This window comes from Montipora foliosa, chromosome 10 (genome assembly GCF_036669935.1).
Source record: "Montipora foliosa isolate CH-2021 chromosome 10, ASM3666993v2, whole genome shotgun sequence".
Taxonomy (NCBI): domain Eukaryota; kingdom Metazoa; phylum Cnidaria; class Anthozoa; order Scleractinia; family Acroporidae; genus Montipora; species Montipora foliosa.
Window position 1 is genome coordinate 13,136,290 of NC_090878.1, and position 19,279 is coordinate 13,155,568.

Here is a 19,279-nt window from a genome sequence, read left to right on the forward strand (position 1 = left end):
CCTCTGAAAACTAAGATCGACAGAGCTGATCTGTTGTCAACTGGCTCATATTAAAAAAGTGCCAAAAGGGTTCCAGTTTGGTTAGCCTCTTTGATGAGGAAATACAATCCCCATGTAGCAAAAAAGCATGCTGGGGTGCAGATAAATATATGAAGATCCCAAGTGAGCTAGCGTAACATGCTTATGAGTTTGAGTTCCTTTCAAGCTTGGATATTTTCAGGCTTCTTCTGTGCAGGGAGGCACAGTGGTGAGAGCACTTGCCTCCCACCAATGTGGCCCGGGTTCGATTCCCGGACTCGGCGTCATATGTGGGTTGAGTTTGTTGGTTCTCTACTCTGCACCGAGAGGTTTTCTCCGGGCACTCCGGTTTCCTCTCTCCTCAAAAACCAACATTTGACTTGATTTACTTTCATTGTTCATTTCAGTTTACAGTGTCCCCAATTAGTGCTCCAGCACTAGAACGACTAGACACTTAAATAAAGTTCCTTTCCTTTCCTTTCCTTTCTTTGCAACCGGTCAGTTTGCTTCATTAGCGGCGATCACTTTCACTCAGAATTACATAACCATCATTGTTGGTGAGGTTGCTTCCATTCTGGCTTTCCTTTGCATTGCTGTTATCTTAACCTGGTTCACTTGTGTAAAATTCTAAACAAAATATCAAATGCTGTTTAGTAACCTGCTAAGCAGTTTTCATGATGTTGCAAAAGTTTAATGAAAATTAAATATGATGGCAAATTGCAGTAACACAACTTGTCCATGAAGGCTGTCAAAGGTCACTTTATTGCAAATGAAAAGTACACTATTTTTTGCCTTCAACTCACTTGAATCAGAGAGATAGGAAACTAGGTCTCTGGATAATTGAGGCATGTAAGGTGTAAGATAATTATGACTAAGACTGTTGGTGTTTTCTTTTCCAAAAGGTATTTTTGAAAGTAATGACCCTTTTTTCACAGGTTTTTCTGTTTGCATCAGAGCTATTCTCTGTTATACAGTTCTTAGATGACAGCGAACAAGTTTTCAAATACTTGTTTCTCCTTGATTCCAATAACTCGCATTATGCCATCTACACCAAGGAACAGTTTTATTTACAAGTGCGTCATTCAGTGGTACAGGTCAGTAGTAAAGTACTTGAAACAAGTAATGTGTACAATAACTTTCAATCGAAGTGGAACCACTGTTTTGGATGAAAGGGAATTTTTTTAGTTTCCCGACAAAAAGGTATAATAAAAAATTATTATGTATATCAAGTTCAAGTTTATTATTTCAAAGTACTCTAGCTATTACAAACGAATCACTCTACCCGCAAATACTGTACCAACGGCTAATCTAGGCGGACAGAGTGAGAAATGAATATAATTACATACTACAACATATGTTGCTTATTATATAACCCATTGACTCCTAGGGATTCCCCATTGACGAGTAAAATCGTCTGGTATTAGACAGAGTAAAATCCTGGCCGGTACAGGCCAGTTTGGGAGCCAAAGGGTTAACGTACAGATGTATGATCCGTACTTATTTTTATTGTAATATAGATGTATAGACATTCTATAGCTTAACATATCACTTAAATAAGAAAGAAACTAAGAGTGAATTCTTTAAAATTATTCTAGATTGAACTGGTAACCAATGGAGACTTTAAAGTACAGGTGTTATGTGATCATTTTTTCTGGCGAAAGAAACAACATGAGCAGCAGTATTCTGTATCAGCTGTAACTTTTTCAACTGATAGGCAGGGAATCCATACAATAATGAATTACAGTGGTCCAGTTTTGAGCTGACAAAAGCATGTGTTAAGATATCCGTAGACTCCTTTGTTAGGAATTTTCTGATTTTGCTAATATTTCTAAGATGAAAGTGAGAAGTCTTACACACTTTTGCAATATGATCATTCAAGGACAAATATGTATCCAAGATTACCCCCAGATTTCTTGCACTAGGCTCCGGTGTAATCAGTTCATCAACTGCAGCGGAGTCCAGTTCAGGTGCAACACGGAACTTCAAGGTGAAAACAAGCAGCTCAGATTTATCTTGATTGAGTTTTAGGCCATTGTGCGACATCCAAGTATCGATGTCTCTTATGCAGAGCTCAACTTTGGACTTAGCCAAATAAAGATCATAGAACGATTCCATATTATTGCACCACATCTAGAAAAAGATTTGATGAACCAGGAGTAGTGTCATTATTTTGCAGGGTTTTCAATAAGAGCTGGCGGACTGCAAAATTCATCATCTCTTGCCGGTAAATTTGCTGCCTTCTTTTCCTTGGAAGTTACCCAAATTTTACAAATAACATGCGAAACATTTGCACAGAACACAAGCCTTGGATCCAGAAAGATTTGCTCATGAAAAACATATTCTGAGTAATTTTGGCAGCAATTTCTGTTTTCTTGTCCATGTCAAAGATTGAGCACATGTTTTTGAGGTAGCAGTCCAGCAGTCCAGTACTTGGTGTAAGCTGTATGATTTGCTAACTTCATTTGAAGCTTGACAAGACGACATTCGCAAAACGTCTTTTCAGTTACTACAGATAAAATATATTGCATGCATCTGTACAGAATGCAAAGGAGCCTTGAAGGGGGCTATGTCACAATATTTTAGCGTCTTTTTAAAACCCAAAGTATGTCTTTCCATGAACTGAATTTCAAAAATTTAGAGTATTAATGGTACTCTTTCTCAATAAAAAGCCAGAATTTAACCCTTTGACACCTAAACAGGCCTAAAGAATTAATATTTTACTCTGTCTAATGCCAGACAATTTTACTCGTCAATGGAGAACCCGCAGGAATCAATGGGTTAATGATATTAGTGTTCTGTTCAAATACCCTAATTAGTGCTCCAGAAGGCAGGAAATGTATTCTAAGAGTTCGAAATTTCAAACCGGACCCCCGCAAAAAGCTTCTGCCTTCAATGGTCCTTCAAAAGCGCACCCTTGGTTCGCTTTGTCCATTCTCTGCCTACTCCTCAGGTTTTGCCTCCTACTAAAATTCCTATTGAAAACCCTGATTTTGTTTGCTTGAATGTTGTACTTGAACACAACAGTTACTGCAGCTCTTAGTGAGCTTTGTGTTTTGAAGATTAATTAATGTATCACCAAACCCAAACATTCCAACCGTCCTGTTTTACCCAGGTCTGTCCCTGTTTAGACTATGTTGTTCATAGAGCATAATATGTTAATTCACCCAACTTCTAAGATAGGGGCCTGGGTACTACTCTGTCATCCCACATTGCTCTTCTTTAGTTTCCTTGTCATTCTGTAACAAGAATCAGTAACATTAAAGCCATGTACTTGTGAAATGGATGAACTCCTATCTAGTTCGGTTTTTGTTGTAATTGTCCCATGTTCTGTAATATTGTGATAGTTGTTATTTTTAAATATGGCTAACATGATAAATATGAATGAATTTCATTTGCTTCAGTATAAATGTTATCAAATGCATGGGAGTGCTAATTATATGAAGCAATTGCCAGTTTCGTCTTCAATCAAATTAGTTTTCACGGCACATGTATATTTTTTGGTAATTCTCTGTTCTCTTGCAACTCATTACATTACTTTGTTCTGTTATATTACTCATGTCTGTGCAACAAAATGTTCAAAATACAGATAGATTTTCGGTAAATTAAAATAATGTTGTCAAATTCTAGTAGTTTAGGAAAATTGGGGAGTGTCCTGGTTTTGGGGGTTTAGAGGTTAGAATGTCTGCAAATCCCATGATAATATTTAACAATTATTTGCCAAAGACAAGGTGAATATTATATTGTTTTAGTATAATTGCAGGGGTGATTATCTGAAAAATATGCATTTTCTTTAAAACAATAATGATCTTCATTTGTCACCCCGACAAAATGGGTTGCGGCCAACCAATCAGCGCAGAAATTTTTTATTAATCACCTATGTAATTATAAGTTAATGTATAATAACCAGATTGTTTATTTAAGTTTTGTACACTTTTCAGTTCTCCGATCTCGAAAGAATTGCTGTTGGTACATTTGGTTTTCCCAGTGTAAGAAAGGATCGTAGTGATCCAATGATAATGTGCACTTACAAATACACCAACAGCTCTGTAGATCCTGAGGAGGAGTCCTATGAATTTAATCGTCTTACTGATTATTGTATCCTTTTAACTCTTCTTGCTACATGTAACACCTTGATTTACTGTAGTTGATACACCTGACACAATACCAGTCATCAACCTTCTAGTTTGCTTCCTTTACATGTAACATAAGCTTGTCAAGATTTGTTTCCACCAAGTAAGTCTGATAAAAACCTCACAAGCTTTGTCTTAAGGAATAAGCTACCTGAATCATTTGAAAGGTTAGTCTATCAAGGTTATTTGATCATTTGAGGAGTCCATGCACAAAAATGTGAATACAAAGTAAAATTTGACTAAGAAACAGCTTTTAAAAGATAAAAGGTTGGTCCATGACCATGACACATCGATGTTGCAGATTATGTTGTCATAATTTTATTATTGTGTAGGAGGATAAAGAGTGGTGGCAGGAGCATTCTGTAGTAGCAGTTATGGTGTTAACTTTGTCTTATCTCATTTTTCAGTATTATCAGGGTTTCCCTGATGACCAACATCAGTTCTTTCCATGTACCAAAAGCTCCACGAAAACCAGCATGCTATAATTTTAACGTCACGGTAAGTATAAAATAAAAATGAAATAAAATTACGAATTTATATTGCGCAGTTTCCATGGCAAGATGATCAACTGCGCATTACAACAATACATGGAATAAAATAACAAATAAGAAATACTATTACATCATGTGTTGTATAAAATATTAAAAGCCAAGCTAACTAAGAATAAAAAGCCTTACTGAAAAGATGACATACCTACTGATCTGTTATTTAATTTGGCCTGTAAAGCAAATAATTAATTTTATTTCATCAAAGAACAGAAAATACAGGTTTTTATCACTAAGCTGTTAGTCCAGTTTGAACAACCTTACGGAAATTTGACAAAAGGAGCTGTGTCACGGCATTGTGATTCATTTTGTGTCATTTTACGATTTACTCATCCCTTCTCAAGTATAAAACTTAAAGTTAACTCAGAAATCACTTTTAAACAAGATGAACACAAACCACAGCTTTGTAACGAAAAAAATGTCTGTCAAGCATACATAATTAAAGTTACAAACAAGAGAGATGTTTTCATGGGGTGCAGGGATGGCGCAGTGGTGAGAGCACTCGCCTCCTACCAATGTGGCCTAGGTTCGATTCCCAGACCAGTTTGTTGGTTCTCTACTCTGCACCGAGAGGTTTTCTCCGGGTACTCTGGTTTCCCCTCTCCTCAAAAACCGACATTTGACTTGATTTACTTTCATTGTTCATTTTAGTTTACAATGTCCCCAATTAGCGCTCCAGCGCTAGAACGACTAGACACTTAAATAAAGTTCCTCAGTTCCTCTCTCAACAGTTTTCAAACACTCCATCCACAATCCATTAATCTTCTTCAGTTTTGCCCTTTCCCCGCCTCCTTTTTTATTTGCTATTTCATTCAAACCTTCCTCTAATATTCTACATGTTTACCATTAGTTATTTTTTTGTTTCCCTTGATTTGGTTGCCAGTTTTCAGTCACAGAATTTGGCTAAATTTCATGACACAGCACCTGTAATCTCTCTGGAATGTTTTCAAGTTTCACATTTCCATCTACAGATACTGTTTGACAACAGCAATCATAATGGACGTGTGCCAGTAACATTGGGTGCAGATGGAATTATCATTGATTGCAGTGGAAACTCTTCACTTAGGGTAACACCAGGTGAATAAAAGTGTGTATTATTACTGTACTTAAAGCTTTTGTAATTCTGGAATTCATATGGAAATTGCACACAGCAAGTATAAGAGTGTAGCGAGGCCTTACTAATTATTGTTTATTGTGAATATTCCAAGTGCCACCCTGTTCATAGAATTGTGTACTGGAAACAATAATTTATGGCAGTATTATTGTTGATTTTACTGTTCCATAGGGTAGACTTGCTAGACATGTACCACAGACACTTTGTAGTCTGCATAAAATGTTTTCTTTGTAGTTGTTCCAAATGAGTTGTAGACCCATTTTTTCATTTTTTGTTTATTATCGGAACCAAACCTAGGAATTATCATTATCACTTCTATTGGAATAATAATTATTATATTCTGGCCCTCTTGCCAAATCCTGTTGAAAGTACAGCCAAAACTCAATCCAATGCACCTTTGTATGCATTCCATCCTTTGGTTCCTTTAATAAGGATTTGGAAATGAGATCTTCAAACTATGAAATTGTGGCAGCTGATTTACTGCCCTAACTGTGCTTCACACCTCCCTCTATGGAGCTGCTTTTTCTCGGAAATTTGACAGGAAAGCTAAAATTGAAATGGGGTTCATTAATTTTTTTTGAAGTTAAAAAAGTCAAGTGTCTGGATTAAAGTGCCTATGAAGTTTAGTGAAAAATATCTTTTGCTTATTTCAAAGACCTTTCAAAGTGACGAAGAATGGTGTTTTTCTTATTTTGGAATGCCTTCTTTCATTCCTTAGTATTCAAGTCTTTGTTTAAAAAACCATTGCAAATGACTGTAATGAATCACAAAATTGAGAATAATCGCAGAAAATATTGGTTAGGTGTTGTTCAAAGTAGGCAGGAGTAATCTACATCAAGTACATTGTAAGGCACAAAATAATACCTTCTATGCTGTTGCCATGGCAACCACTAGCTGCTGGGTCTATTTAACACAGGATTGTTTGTCGTAATAAGACAAGTTACTACCGGTAATTTAAAGGACCTGGACTTTGTTGCCAACATTGCACTATTAGAATCCGTCATCCCCCTTGCACAGGCCCAGCTTACCAGAACAGTATCAGCAGCAAAAGATGTCAGCCTCACAAAGAGGGTGCCTAAGACAGAATACATGACTGCAAATTGTCATCCTACGCCACCACTGCACTTGAGTCTATGGTGGAGCCATCAACCATGTGACGGATTTCAAGTTTCTCTGCTCCCAAATGGCATCTTCCACAAAATAATGATTTTAAAAGATGCAAGGCACTAGCGTGGGGTGCTTTCTGGAGATGTTTGCAACTACCCATTTAGACTTAAGTCAAATTTTATGCTTTACACCACCTGTGTGATGGTCCTTCTCTATGACTGTGAATCCTGGGTGCTATCTCAAGATATGGTATGCAAAATCAATGCATTTGCCACTTCTTCCTACAGGACCATGCTGGATATTAAAGGAAAAGACCATGTATCCAACAATGCCGTATACTCCATGACCAACGCAGAGCCTCTTGTCCACCAAGTGAGGAAGTGACAGCTGAGTTTTCTTGGGCATGTCCTTTGTATCCCAGAAGAAGAGCCTGCCAGACGATATTATGCACTCTACATACCACCACATTGCAAAAGGAGACCTGGACGTCCTCGGACATCTTTCTTATCTTACATCCAAAACATGTTAGGGTGTGATGAAGATGAGTTGTCGGTCAACATAATCACCACACTTGCCCAAGGTTGACGTGCCTGGAGAAATCTTGTAATCTCCTGCTCTGCAGCTGAATGATGATGATGATGATGTACACTATAGTACATGTACATCATATTTTTGGAACAAAAACTTGAATATCTCGGAAATGAGAAATGATATTCCAACAAAGAACACGCCATTCTTCATCACTTTTAAAGGTCTTTAAAATAAGCAAAAGGTATTTTTATACTTCATAGGCACTTTAAGGCAAGCACCTTGTTAAGAAAATAAGGTGCCTCCTGCATCATAACAGCAAAAGGGCCCCTGATTGGAAATTAAATTTACTTTATTTGTTTTAATCTGCCTTCTATCTTTCAGACTATCATACATTCAGAACTGTTCATCTTTTTGTTGACGTTTTGACTGTCCTGGTTTGCCTTCTGTCAATGGGCCTTTGTTTGCGTTCGTTAATTATGCAGCTGAGGCTTGTCAAGGTAAGACAAGAGAAAAAATATTTGGTTAGAGTTTTATGGCTCTTCATGTTCTAAGAACATGTAGTCAATTTTAAGAATGAGTGCAACCTGTGGATTAGCGAATTATCTGCAGCGAGATAAGTTACAAGTCTATAAGTTGCACACAAATTGTATGATTTTTTTGCGAACGATAGCAAGCAACAACCACCTCACAAGTCAACTTTCTTTGTGTCATTTTCTTTAAGCAGTGAATGAAAACAATATTTACTCTGATTTTTACCCTATACTTACCTGGACCGGCAAAAACCATATCCATTGGATATAATTTTTAAAATTTAGGAGGTGAAATTGCAAAGTACGTAGAAGTACATGTTAAAATGTTAAATGTATTGAGAAGACTAAGAAAAAACATGAAAATGCAAAACAAGAAACAGCGTGAAAGCAAGTGATCACCACCTGTTATGCCACATGTACAATGCTGCACTATTGCAAAGAGCATTCTAAACTATATTAAAGGAAAAGTTCATTGTGTTTTTGGTTTAATTTCTTTGTGGTCTCAGGATTTTTTAATGTCAACACTGTATTTTTGTTTGTTTTTAGGCAACTCGTCACTTTTTCTTGCAAGAGATTAAAGAGAAGTTGACTTTCTGTGATTGCTTGGATCTTATAAACCCTTGGTTTGTGCTAATCTTGCTCAGTGACAGCTGTGCAGTGATTGGTTCAATGATCAAAATGCTGATTGACATGAATGTACTTAATTATAGTTCAGTTATAAATCTCTTTTTGCCATTTATGGAAAATTTTATCAAATTCTAATAATGATACTATAATTCAATGCAATATGTTTTTCTATTTACAGAATCAACAGCAGTACTCCTTTTGCAGCATTTTTCTTGGCATTGCAGTCTTGCTGACGTGGTCTGGACTGTTACGTTATTTGACACATTTCAAAAAGTATAATGTAAGTTTATTTTGCTATAATTAGTTGTCATATTTGCTGTGAAAGTGTCAGCAGCTGTACTAGTAGTAGTGGACCTCCCTCAGTTGGTGGTGACCATGGATACTGCACCCTAGGAGTTGGTGGTGCTCCTGCAAATGAAGCATCATGGTCAATGGCTGGTGAGACTGATGCCACAGTAGCAGTCCCTGCCACACAGAATAATAATAATAATAATAATAATAATAATAAATTATAGTTTATTTATATAGCGTGAATTCCTAACGCTCAAACACGCTTTACAATAATAACAAAGAAAATAATACAATAAACTATAAAATTAAATATCGTACTAATAAAAAGATATATATATATACCGGTATATATAAAATCAAAAACTAGCAGAAAATAAAATATACTTAGAATACATAGATAAATACAATTAACTCAACAAAAATAAAAACAAAAAAATAATAATATAGACTAAATTAGAAAGCCTGCTCAAAAAGGTGTGTCTTAAGTTTTTTCTTGAAAAATGATACACTATTGGTCTGCCTAATCTCAAGAGGAATGCCATTCCACAAGCGTGGAGCACAAACTGAAAAAACCCTAAAACCATAGGTACTAAGTTTATAAGATGGTTCAACTAATCTTAGCTGAGACATTGACCTCACTGTACGACAAGGAACATAAGGCTCCAATAAATCGTTCAAGTAATTAGGAGCTATACCATTAAGTATTATAAATGTTATAAGTAAAATTTTGAAAATTATCCTATATCCTACTGGCAGCCAGTGCAGTTCTATTAAAAGAGGAGTAACATGATCATATTTCTTAGAAAGTGTTATTAATTAGAGGCAAGTTCACGGTAGAAAACGTTCTTGGGAATCCAGCCATCTTCCATTTTGCGCAAACGGCCAAGCCAGCAGAGAGAAGAGGATGACGAAAGGGCTTGGACATGCTGCCCTCATATTGGATGGTTGTCTTCATACCATTGCAGAAAGATCTGATCCTCCTGTGTACATGTAGCTTAAGGGGGCATCTGGTCTTCAGGAGGATGTTGAAGAGCACATCTATGCTAACCAGGTCAAAAGCCTTGGCTTCGTGGACGTAGGAGGTGGTCACGCAGAGGCCATGGTAAGAGCAAAACTTTAACAGGCACTGAGGCTGCACACTGCAGGGAAGAAGGCGAAGAGTTATGGTTAACACCCACTCTGGTGTTGAAGTCACCAAGGAGGACAAGGTGTTCACTGCGGTGGATGTTCTTGATGTTGTGTAGAACTCACCTTTTGCCTCGGGTATACATGTAGTTGTCAAAAGGTGGGGCGTAGGTGCTGATGGGAGTGACTGGGCCGTCAGAGGTATGGTTACCTGGTTCAACCATCTTCAGCAAGGTGTTCCTGACTGCAAATTCTACTCCATGCTCTCTGCATTCGTCAGTACTCCTTCCTTGCTAGAAGAACGTGGAATCTTTCTCCTTCAATGAGCCCTATTCAAGCAAGGGCATTTCTTGGAGAGCGGCGATGTCCACCTGCAGTCTGAGTAGCTCGTCGTTGATAACCGCTGTCTTTCTTATGTCACCTATGTTCACAGGAGGTCTTTAAGTCGTGCTGTTTATGCGGGCAATCCAGTTTCAGAGCTGGTATCTTTTTCGTGTTTGGTTTTGTTAGCAGCTATAATGAAAGAAAATTCAATTTCAGAGCCTATCAAATGCTTATCTCGATGAATCTCACTTTTAACACCACCAACCTTCAACTAAATTGAGAATAAGGCAAACCAATGAGCAATTAACTTCTGTTCATGTAGCTTTGATTGAATGGTCGTGTGTCAGGAATTTGTTTGCCCAAATAACTGTAAACTGACCAAGCATTTCACGGTTTGAGTTTGTCATGTGTATAATAATTCAATTTCAGATTTTGCTGGTCACCCTCAAAGCAGCAGCACCTAGTGTACTGCGCTTCTGCTTGTGCGGGTCTTTATTATATTTTGGATTTATGTTCTGTGGATGGATTGTTCTTGGACCCTATCACATTAAGGTACTATTACACTGCATTTAACGTAAGTTCCTGAGTTAGTGGCATCATCTATTAATTGTTATCAGTAGATGGTAGAGGAATAAAGTTGTGTATCCCTCACCAACCAGCCTTTCCTTTCAGCCTTCAGGTTGTTCAACGGCTATCATGATGTAGGAATCATTTTCTAGGTGTATATACTCGAATATTTCGCAAAAAAAATTCAAAATATTGCACATAATAGGTCAGACCACGTTACCGTGGATTATGCCTGTTACTTTTTGTGGATAGTGTGTGTTTCTTTTAACGAACACTAGAATTTGCATTGAATTGCTGTAAGATGCGAACTACAGCAAACTGTCCTCATCCAGAAAGAAAGTGTCACAATTTGTAGATGTAATTGCAAAGATATAGCTGTTTCCTCTGTTTTACAACTAAATGATCCGTAGTTAGTGATCATGATCAAAGGGTTGAGGTTGAGGAATCAGTTCCAAACACAGTTATACGATGTTTTTCTTCTTGACTTATTTTCCAGTTCAGAAATCTGTCCACCGTTTCAGAGTGCATGTTTTCTTTAATAAATGGTGATGATATGTTCATGACGTTTGCTGAGATGGATCCGAAGAGTTACTCCGTATGGATTTTTAGCAAAATCTACCTCTACGCGTTCATCTCGTTGTTCATTTATGTGGTGCTTAGCTTGTTCATTGGTATTATCAGTGACACTTACGAGAGAATCAAGGTAAGTTAAGATTCTAAATTAGTGTGATTAAGCGAGGTCAACTTGTCTTCTTTCAGCGCCGGTGTCACAGCGGATTTGGACCCCCCGCGGATTTGGATCCCCCTTCGCAGATTTGGAACCCCCCCCCCCTCCCCCCCACAAAACATTCCTTTTTCCTAATTTATTCTAACTGCAGCTTTTAGGTGATGTCCTTTAAGATTTCAACAGAAGATCGCGTACTATAATTGACGAAGAAAAGCGCACATATCGTTTCATTTCTGTGACATTTATTTTTAACTAGCTTTAACTTGACAAGGGCCCTAATTACTTAATTACTTTCATTCTAACAGTTAGATAATGTCTCACGGGTTTAGTGGAATCACTCTAATAAGTTAAACCTTTTCTATATTTGCTCTATGAGTTAGCAAGTTATGAAACATTTAACCGCACTGAAAAAAACTGTTTTATGGTCGGTGCTTAACAGACCAAGCGCAACACTTAATATAACTTTTACGCTTTAAAGAGTATTGTGACAACGTTTTATTCAAAGTTACACACTTGCGGTACATAAAGACACGCTTTTTTGGGCTTTTGGTGAAAAGCGCTCGATTTCAAAAGCTATTTAGTGAAAAGAATCTAGCCGAAAAAAGAGTCAAAAGAGAACACTGCAATTAGAGTCTAGCGGTGACTTGTTGTCTAGGATCTACTTTTTGTTAATTCACCTTACCGAACACTTATTTTTAACTAGCTTTAAAGGGCCACCGACAACCACAAGTCTTTGCGGGCGTGCAAGCTATTGGCGCCATTTTCTGTAATACAGAAACTAGTATTTCTTGAAAAGTCAAATTCCATCGCCTCACATCGTCGTGTTTTGGATGCCCAGTAGCTTCAAACTTTGTTAATATTTTCCTTAATGTTTAAATATTGTGTTTTTGGCGTTATTTGGGTGTTGTGTTCGTGTTAAAAGCGAAATGAAAACTGTGAAAAAAGGTCGTCCGTCGAGGAAGGAAAAGCGCCATGTTATTTGGCTCACTTCTTCAACCTTAAGATTATGGAACGAAAGGAGGAAGGCGTTTGGATTAAAAAACAAATCGGACAGCGAATTCGCAGAAGTTCTTCTTCACGGGATGATGTGGAAAACCACGAGTTCAGAGGATTGCCCGGATGATAACAACAACAAAGGCGCGCAAAGGACACTGGTTGTCGGTGGCCCTTTAACTGGACAAGGGCGCTAAAAATACTTATTAAAGCTTAAAGAAATCAAGCCACGTATCGTAAATCAGCATAGCGTTGTTTATTGCTTTAAATGTGATTTGTGTGATTCAAATTACGTCGGATATACGACGCGCCATCTGTTTCAACGCATTGCTGATCATCGATATTCTGCCATTGGTCGCCATCTGAGAGATGCCCATGGGAACGTTGACTTACTCAATGAGAGCCAGTTCAGAATGCTTAAAAAATGTAGCACGAAATGGGATTGTCTCGTTTTTGAAATGTTATACATAAGAACAATAAGACCCAATTTAAATACCCAGAGCGACTCCATTAGGGCCAAACTCTTTGTTTAACTTTTAATGCCTTTTAATTTATTCATATCTTCACTTTATATATATACTCTATTTCATTACTTCATTTTTACTTGATAATGACGTTCTGGAAACGTCGAAACGTCGTGCCATGTTGTTTTACAAGAAAATTATGTAAGAAATTATGTATGGTAATGTTTTTACTGACTTTTGTTAAGGGGTCCAAATCCGCGGAGGAGGGTAAAAATCCGCTAGCGGATATGGACCCCGGGGGTCCAAATCCGCTAGCGGATATGGACCGGGGGGGTCCAAATCCGCTAGGACACCGGCACGCGCGAAGGTTCTTTTATGCGACGCGCGCGGGTGTCCATCTCGCAATTTTATTTTAATTAGCAATGATGAAGCACAAAGATTGTAGATTTCACATAATTTGGAACGGAAGCACATTTATGTCCTACTCCTTACGCTGCTGAACGTCTTCGTTGTTTACCTTGGAGAATCTCTCATAATTTGCGACAGCTGAGAGGCTGAGCTACCAGACTGCATGATTACCAATGACCGCCCCCCCCCCCCCCCCACAAGAAAAAAACGTTTTATTTCTTTGAGGTTGGAGTATCATTATGTCCATTGTTGTAATCTTGGATGACCCTTAAATTGCGGTCGAAGTCGTAATTCCTTATTAAAACTGATTACCGGGGAAGTGCAGGTGAAAGCAGGCTTTTATTCCGTCTTGTTCACCTTGTACAATGCAGGCGAACTATCCTGTAACTGGATGGGTACGAACGGTTTTTAAGTCTAAACAGAAAAATGACTGTTTCATTGTTATATTTTCACGTTGTTATATGCTCAAAACCTAAAATTTGGTGATTAACGTTGTTGTTTTGTGGAGTACGGCAGAGAAATGCACGGAAATTCGTGCTGCACGTGCAACACGATTATTTTTCCATTTTTAACGCTTTGTGGCGTAGCCGTAGCCGTAGCCGTAGCCGTCGTCTGTGCTTAAACTCTCTATTAAGCAAGGACAACGGCAACATCAACGAAAACGTCGCTCCGAAATAAATCTATTCCCATCGTAAGTATTTCGCAATTATCCCAACTTGTTCACGTTGTTACAATACGTTGGAACTATCCTGTAACTGGATGGGTAGTTGGGTACGAACGGTTTTAAACGAAAGATAGACAATGGTTGCGGTCGCATTTGGGAGTTGACACTAGTGTTAAAATCAAGTTCTATTGTTCAGTGTTCCCCTAAGGATTCAAAACACCAGAGAGTTGACACTAGAGTACTGTCAACACCAGTGTCACGCTGTGTTTCTCTCAAGTGTGACTGCACCCAATGAATTGTTCATTGTTGTATGTTATTTTGACCAATAATATGCTTGCTCTGTGGCGTTGCGTTGCCGTAGCCGCCGTCGTTGCTTAAACTCCCTGACGATTCAATTGTCCCTTAAGGTGGCTCAAACCAGTTTCAACACTTTCAAAGAGACCTTGTTATGACACTACAACACTTTATAACGTAAAAGCAATGTTATGGTATCATGTAAAACATCAATTATTCTTGAACATGATGCAGTCATTTTTGTGACGTAACAAGTTACCATGGCAACAGGAAAGCCTTGTAAAGACACCCTATACTTTATTTTTACTTGCTCGTATCTGATCAACAGGCCAAGATGAAACTCTCTGCAAAGTTTAAAAAAATTCTGTGGAGCGGATTCAGAGCTACCTTAAATTTTCAATTAGGTAAGGTGGCTCTAATCCTCTCCACTAAAAGTTTCATTCTGGCATGCTGATTACATTTCAGAAATAAAAAATGGGGTCACCGAGTTCGTTTTTGAGATATGACCAGCTAAAGCCAAAATATGGGGTGTTTTTGCAGGGCTTTCCTGTTGCCACGGTAACTTGTTACGTCACAAAAATGACCGAATCCTTTTCAGCAATAATTGGTGTTCGATATGGTACCGTAACATTGCTGTCAAATGATAAAGTGTTGTAGTGTCAATCCTTTCAAGTGTTGAAACTGGTTTGAGCCACGTAAAGAACTGGTGTAAAGAGATGCCCTTTATCGATGATAAATCGGTAATACTCGGAACAAAATCAGACTTCTCCAAAGAGGAGTCCATCTTAAATAACACTCCGATTACGGAATGCTCTACCACCAGGAGCCGACAACTCCAATACTAGGTCTGTGGCATTTTCAGAGATCAAGTTATGTTTGGACGACTTCTTAAATAACATTAAACTTGCACGCGAGTGACCGTTCTCAATCCTATGAATATTAATTCCTCATGCAAGACTTTTGATTAGCTGAAAAGGTCTTGTGTTGCGGGAAAAGCAATCTACAAATAATAATTAGGAGCAAGTATGGCACAGTCGGTTAGTGCGCGGCTTTGGTGCACAAGGTCCTTTGTTCGATTCCCGGGTCTCGCATCCTTCTTTCGACTTCTTTCCTTTCAGTGTAGCCTAAGTAGCTTTAAATACCCATAAAACGGAGCACTGATGGAGAGGGGGGAGTAAAATGAGCGCACCGTCGAGCTCACGTTTGTCAGTTGAATTACTGTTACGAGTTATCGGCGTTAAATATGGTTGACTTACAGTATTTATTTTTATTTGTGCTCGGTCTGTAAAAACGTCGTTTAACAAGTACAGTGAAGTTGTACTCTCATGGGCTCCTGTGAACCACAGAGCAATGGCAAACTTGTGACAACGAGACTACAATCTTGGAGAAAAATGTTGAGAAAATTCTGCTTTTGGACTAAGATCACCCCCCCCCCCCCCCCTTCCCGATCAATGTTGCTAGACGAAACAAAGCATGTCGAACCTGGGCTTATCAACATTGGTTGTAGGGGAGAGGGGGATGGCTGATAGGGTGCGATATTGAGGACGTATTGCGTAAAGCAACCCCTGTTTTTAATATACTCAACCCTTTTTGTCCAAGATTGTAGGTACCGAAAAGAGGGTGATCACTTTTTTTATATATCTAAAGTGTTCTTTTCATCTTTTATTTCTGGTCAGGCCTTAACTGTATTGTTCTGTTATGCTGCTACCTTAGGATTGGGGACACCCTCCTTGCACACAGCTGCAGCGGTTCGTGCATGGGAACAATTGCCAGCGGTGTAACACGGAGTACACAGAGGGTGAACAGGAAAACGGGATTGGTTCTGAAAGCGTTACAGATTAGACACAAATTTGGATTTTTTTTGTCGTTAAAAATGTTCCAAAAGCGATTTTAAGTCGAATGTCTAAATTAATTTTGCAATTGGTTTTATCTTGTAGAACTGTGCTTAGTGATTTGCTTACATGCTTGCATAAGCGGGTTTCCCGCGCTTGCGCCTAGCGCCTGATTCCTTATTTCCTTTGCGTTATGATTGGCTCTTTTGATTGCCTGCATCTTTTGTAATTGTCTTAACTAAAAATCATGTGATTTTTATTTCATTGAAATTTCAAAAAGCAGGTTTTTTTTTTTGCACTCCTTGCCTTATTCATCGTAGAGTTTAAAAGGCAATAAAAGGGATTCCTGGTTGCCCCGAATAACCATAAATGAAGGCTGCCTGGTTGAGCCACACCACCTCATATATTTTTTAAAAATATATTTTAGATAGCATTATGAGGAAAATACAACGTGATACAAATCTTCTTTATTTAAAGGAAAATCGCAAATGTTGTGGAAAAATGGTAATTTATTAATTATATAGTAGCAGAAACAGATGACCTTGTAACGTGTAACTTGCAACTATTTTCTTGGAAGGTGTGGATTTTAGGACACCAATTTTTTGCCCAAATATGGACAAAAATAAGATCGATGCTGCACGCGCGTGAAAATGCACGAGCTACGTTACGTCCAAATAAGGAAATTTTTAAACTAAAAAAACCCCAGCTCTAAACCAGAGTAAACGCTTGAAGGTCATGAGCTTCTGATAGTAGATATTGTATATTGTAAAGCGCTGTGAAGAAGTAGTCGATTTAGCGCTATATAAGTTATTATTATTATTATTATTATTATTATTATTATTATTATTATAATTATTATAATTATATATCTCAGGTAGTACACGCGCTGTGATTGGCTAAATTAGCGAGCCGTATTCTACAGTACAGCCTGCTAAATTTAGAATCTCGATAAAACATTATCTAACAAGTTCTTCACGTCGTTTCTGTTACATAAACTTGTAGAACTGTTTGATTCTTGCAAGCAACTATTTCAAACAGCCAAGAAAATTTATTTTTCGGATTTTGACACAGCAATCTTTGGCAGTTAAACCTTCCGCTTGACTTGGACTGGTTTCCTTGCCCGCGCGCCAGATTAACCTCAGAGATACAATAAATATCTTGCTCGTTTTTTGGGTCCGTACTGTAAGTTACGGATCCTCGTATGGGAAAAAGCTGGTCCGTAACTTACAGCACAGACCTCGATCTTGGTTAGTAAGAGGTATTATTATTATTATTATTATTATTATTATTAAGAGGTATTATTATTGTTACGTATTAATGAAATAAATGTATTCGTAATTGAAGTGCGGGTTATAGACAAAAGAGTGAAGTGATCCTCGCACTCATCTGAAAATTCCACGCGGCTTCAATAGTAGTATGCTAATCATCATCACTAGCCTCGTTAGCACGAACAAAATTCAAAAGAATTTTTTCTTTAAAGTGAGGCTCGAACCCATGACCTATGCGATGCCGTTGCAATGCTCTACCAACTGAGCTACGAAGCTACGAAGCTACGAAGCCACTCAGTTGTGAGAAGGTCAATTTGTTTGGCTTGAATTTTCAGGCGTCTACAAAGCACCGCGTGCAAACGGACCCAACATTGTTTGTCAACAATGTTGGGAGTTTGCAAACCCTGCTGCATGTTGTTGGGAGTTGTTGCACGAAGTTTGAAACTTGTCAAACTTTTGAGCCAACAACTCAGCCGAGGCGTAGCGCAACAATGTTGGATCCGTTCACATGGCCTGCGCTGGCAGACGTATTTCCGGTTGTCGCTTCTCTTCGCCCGAAAAGTAAGAGAAGCGACAACCGGAAATACGTCTCCGAGCGCAGGCTACCGTTCACACGGCTCTTCCAACATTGTTGGGGTCACCCACGCGCATTACATATGGTCTCCATGGAGATAGCGACGCATCAACGTGTTGAAACAAGACGGCAGCCGAATTTTGTAAGTTTGGGTCGTATCCTTCCCTTAACACACTGCACGTCCTTGCATTGTTGGGAGTTGTTGCGTCCGTTTCTACAAGGCTTAGGAGAGGCAATTGCTTTAACTGTTCAGATTAGCGCAAGGATGATTTCACTCTTTCGTGTATTGTTGCATGTATAAAAACAGTTTTCTTCAAGATTTTCGTCCACTTCCGCCGACAATTTGAATTGTTCTCGAACAATAGGCAAAAATCAAATTACTTCTCGTTGAGTCTTTAATAATGAATGCTTCCCAATCGAAATGTCCGGAACGGTGAAACGACGGGCATCGAGGGAAAGTCACTGGAGCCTGGGAAGAAGAGGAGAATTTTCTCAATTACTATCTTGTCTGAAAGGGGTAAGGGGTTGGCTAGCGAACAGTCGTGTTGATGTTGTGTCGATTTAATAAGGAAAAACCCTATGTTTTGTGCCTATTTAAAGACTGAATATTTTACGACCTGTACTATATCTTGACAATTTGAATAAATATTATGATTTTGTTATTTAGTTTAGCCTTATGCCTTTGTTTCCGTCGGTTTGCAGGTCGCGAGTGACAAAAATGGGTAATTTTTACAAATTGTGATTACAAAAGAAATATTTTTTCATCAAATTTACGATAAGTTCCACAATTTTTGTAGGGAAAGAACTGTTTTTCTTAGCAAGGGTGATGGCTGTGCCCATTATTTTTCACAGTGAGAAACAATTTTTAAGATAATTGTTTTTGCCCTCAAAAAATCACGTGAGTACTTCAGCAACGATTGATGAGTGTCATTCTCGTTTTCTTCCGAAGAAAGGCTGTCACTCCCATCTAAATCCCAATTGGCCCAACACGAAAAACAGGCCTACAAATTCTGGGTGGCTCAAAGCAAGCGCACGTTTAATGTTCTGGTACTAAACGAAAGAAAATGAAAAGAACATAAATCACAATCCTTCGAAGATCTATTAAATGACAATGTGAAGATAAACTAAATAGGTAAAAGGAAAGAG

The 19,279-nt window shown here is 38.3% G+C and overlaps 1 protein-coding gene across 2 annotated transcripts in view; it reads left to right on the forward strand.

The window, feature by feature from the left end:
- Positions 1-18,799, forward strand: part of LOC137972443 (mucolipin-3-like) — a 40,963-nt gene extending 22,164 nt beyond the window's left edge. For both annotated transcript variants that reach the window (XM_068819168.1, XM_068819167.1), the window contains exons 2-12: positions 954-1,112; positions 3,957-4,113; positions 4,228-4,315; positions 4,556-4,646; positions 5,665-5,770; positions 7,827-7,942; positions 8,522-8,671; positions 8,781-8,882; positions 10,772-10,894; positions 11,406-11,612; positions 16,173-18,799. In XM_068819168.1, coding sequence (XP_068675269.1) covers positions 4,029-4,113; positions 4,228-4,315; positions 4,556-4,646; positions 5,665-5,770; positions 7,827-7,942; positions 8,522-8,671; positions 8,781-8,882; positions 10,772-10,894; positions 11,406-11,612; positions 16,173-16,301 — 1,197 coding nt within the window. In that variant the 5' untranslated portion in view covers positions 954-1,112; positions 3,957-4,028 and the 3' untranslated portion in view covers positions 16,302-18,799. The remainder of the gene's footprint in view (positions 1-953; positions 1,113-3,956; positions 4,114-4,227; positions 4,316-4,555; positions 4,647-5,664; positions 5,771-7,826; positions 7,943-8,521; positions 8,672-8,780; positions 8,883-10,771; positions 10,895-11,405; positions 11,613-16,172) is intronic.
- Positions 18,800-19,279: the final 480 nt, after the last annotated feature.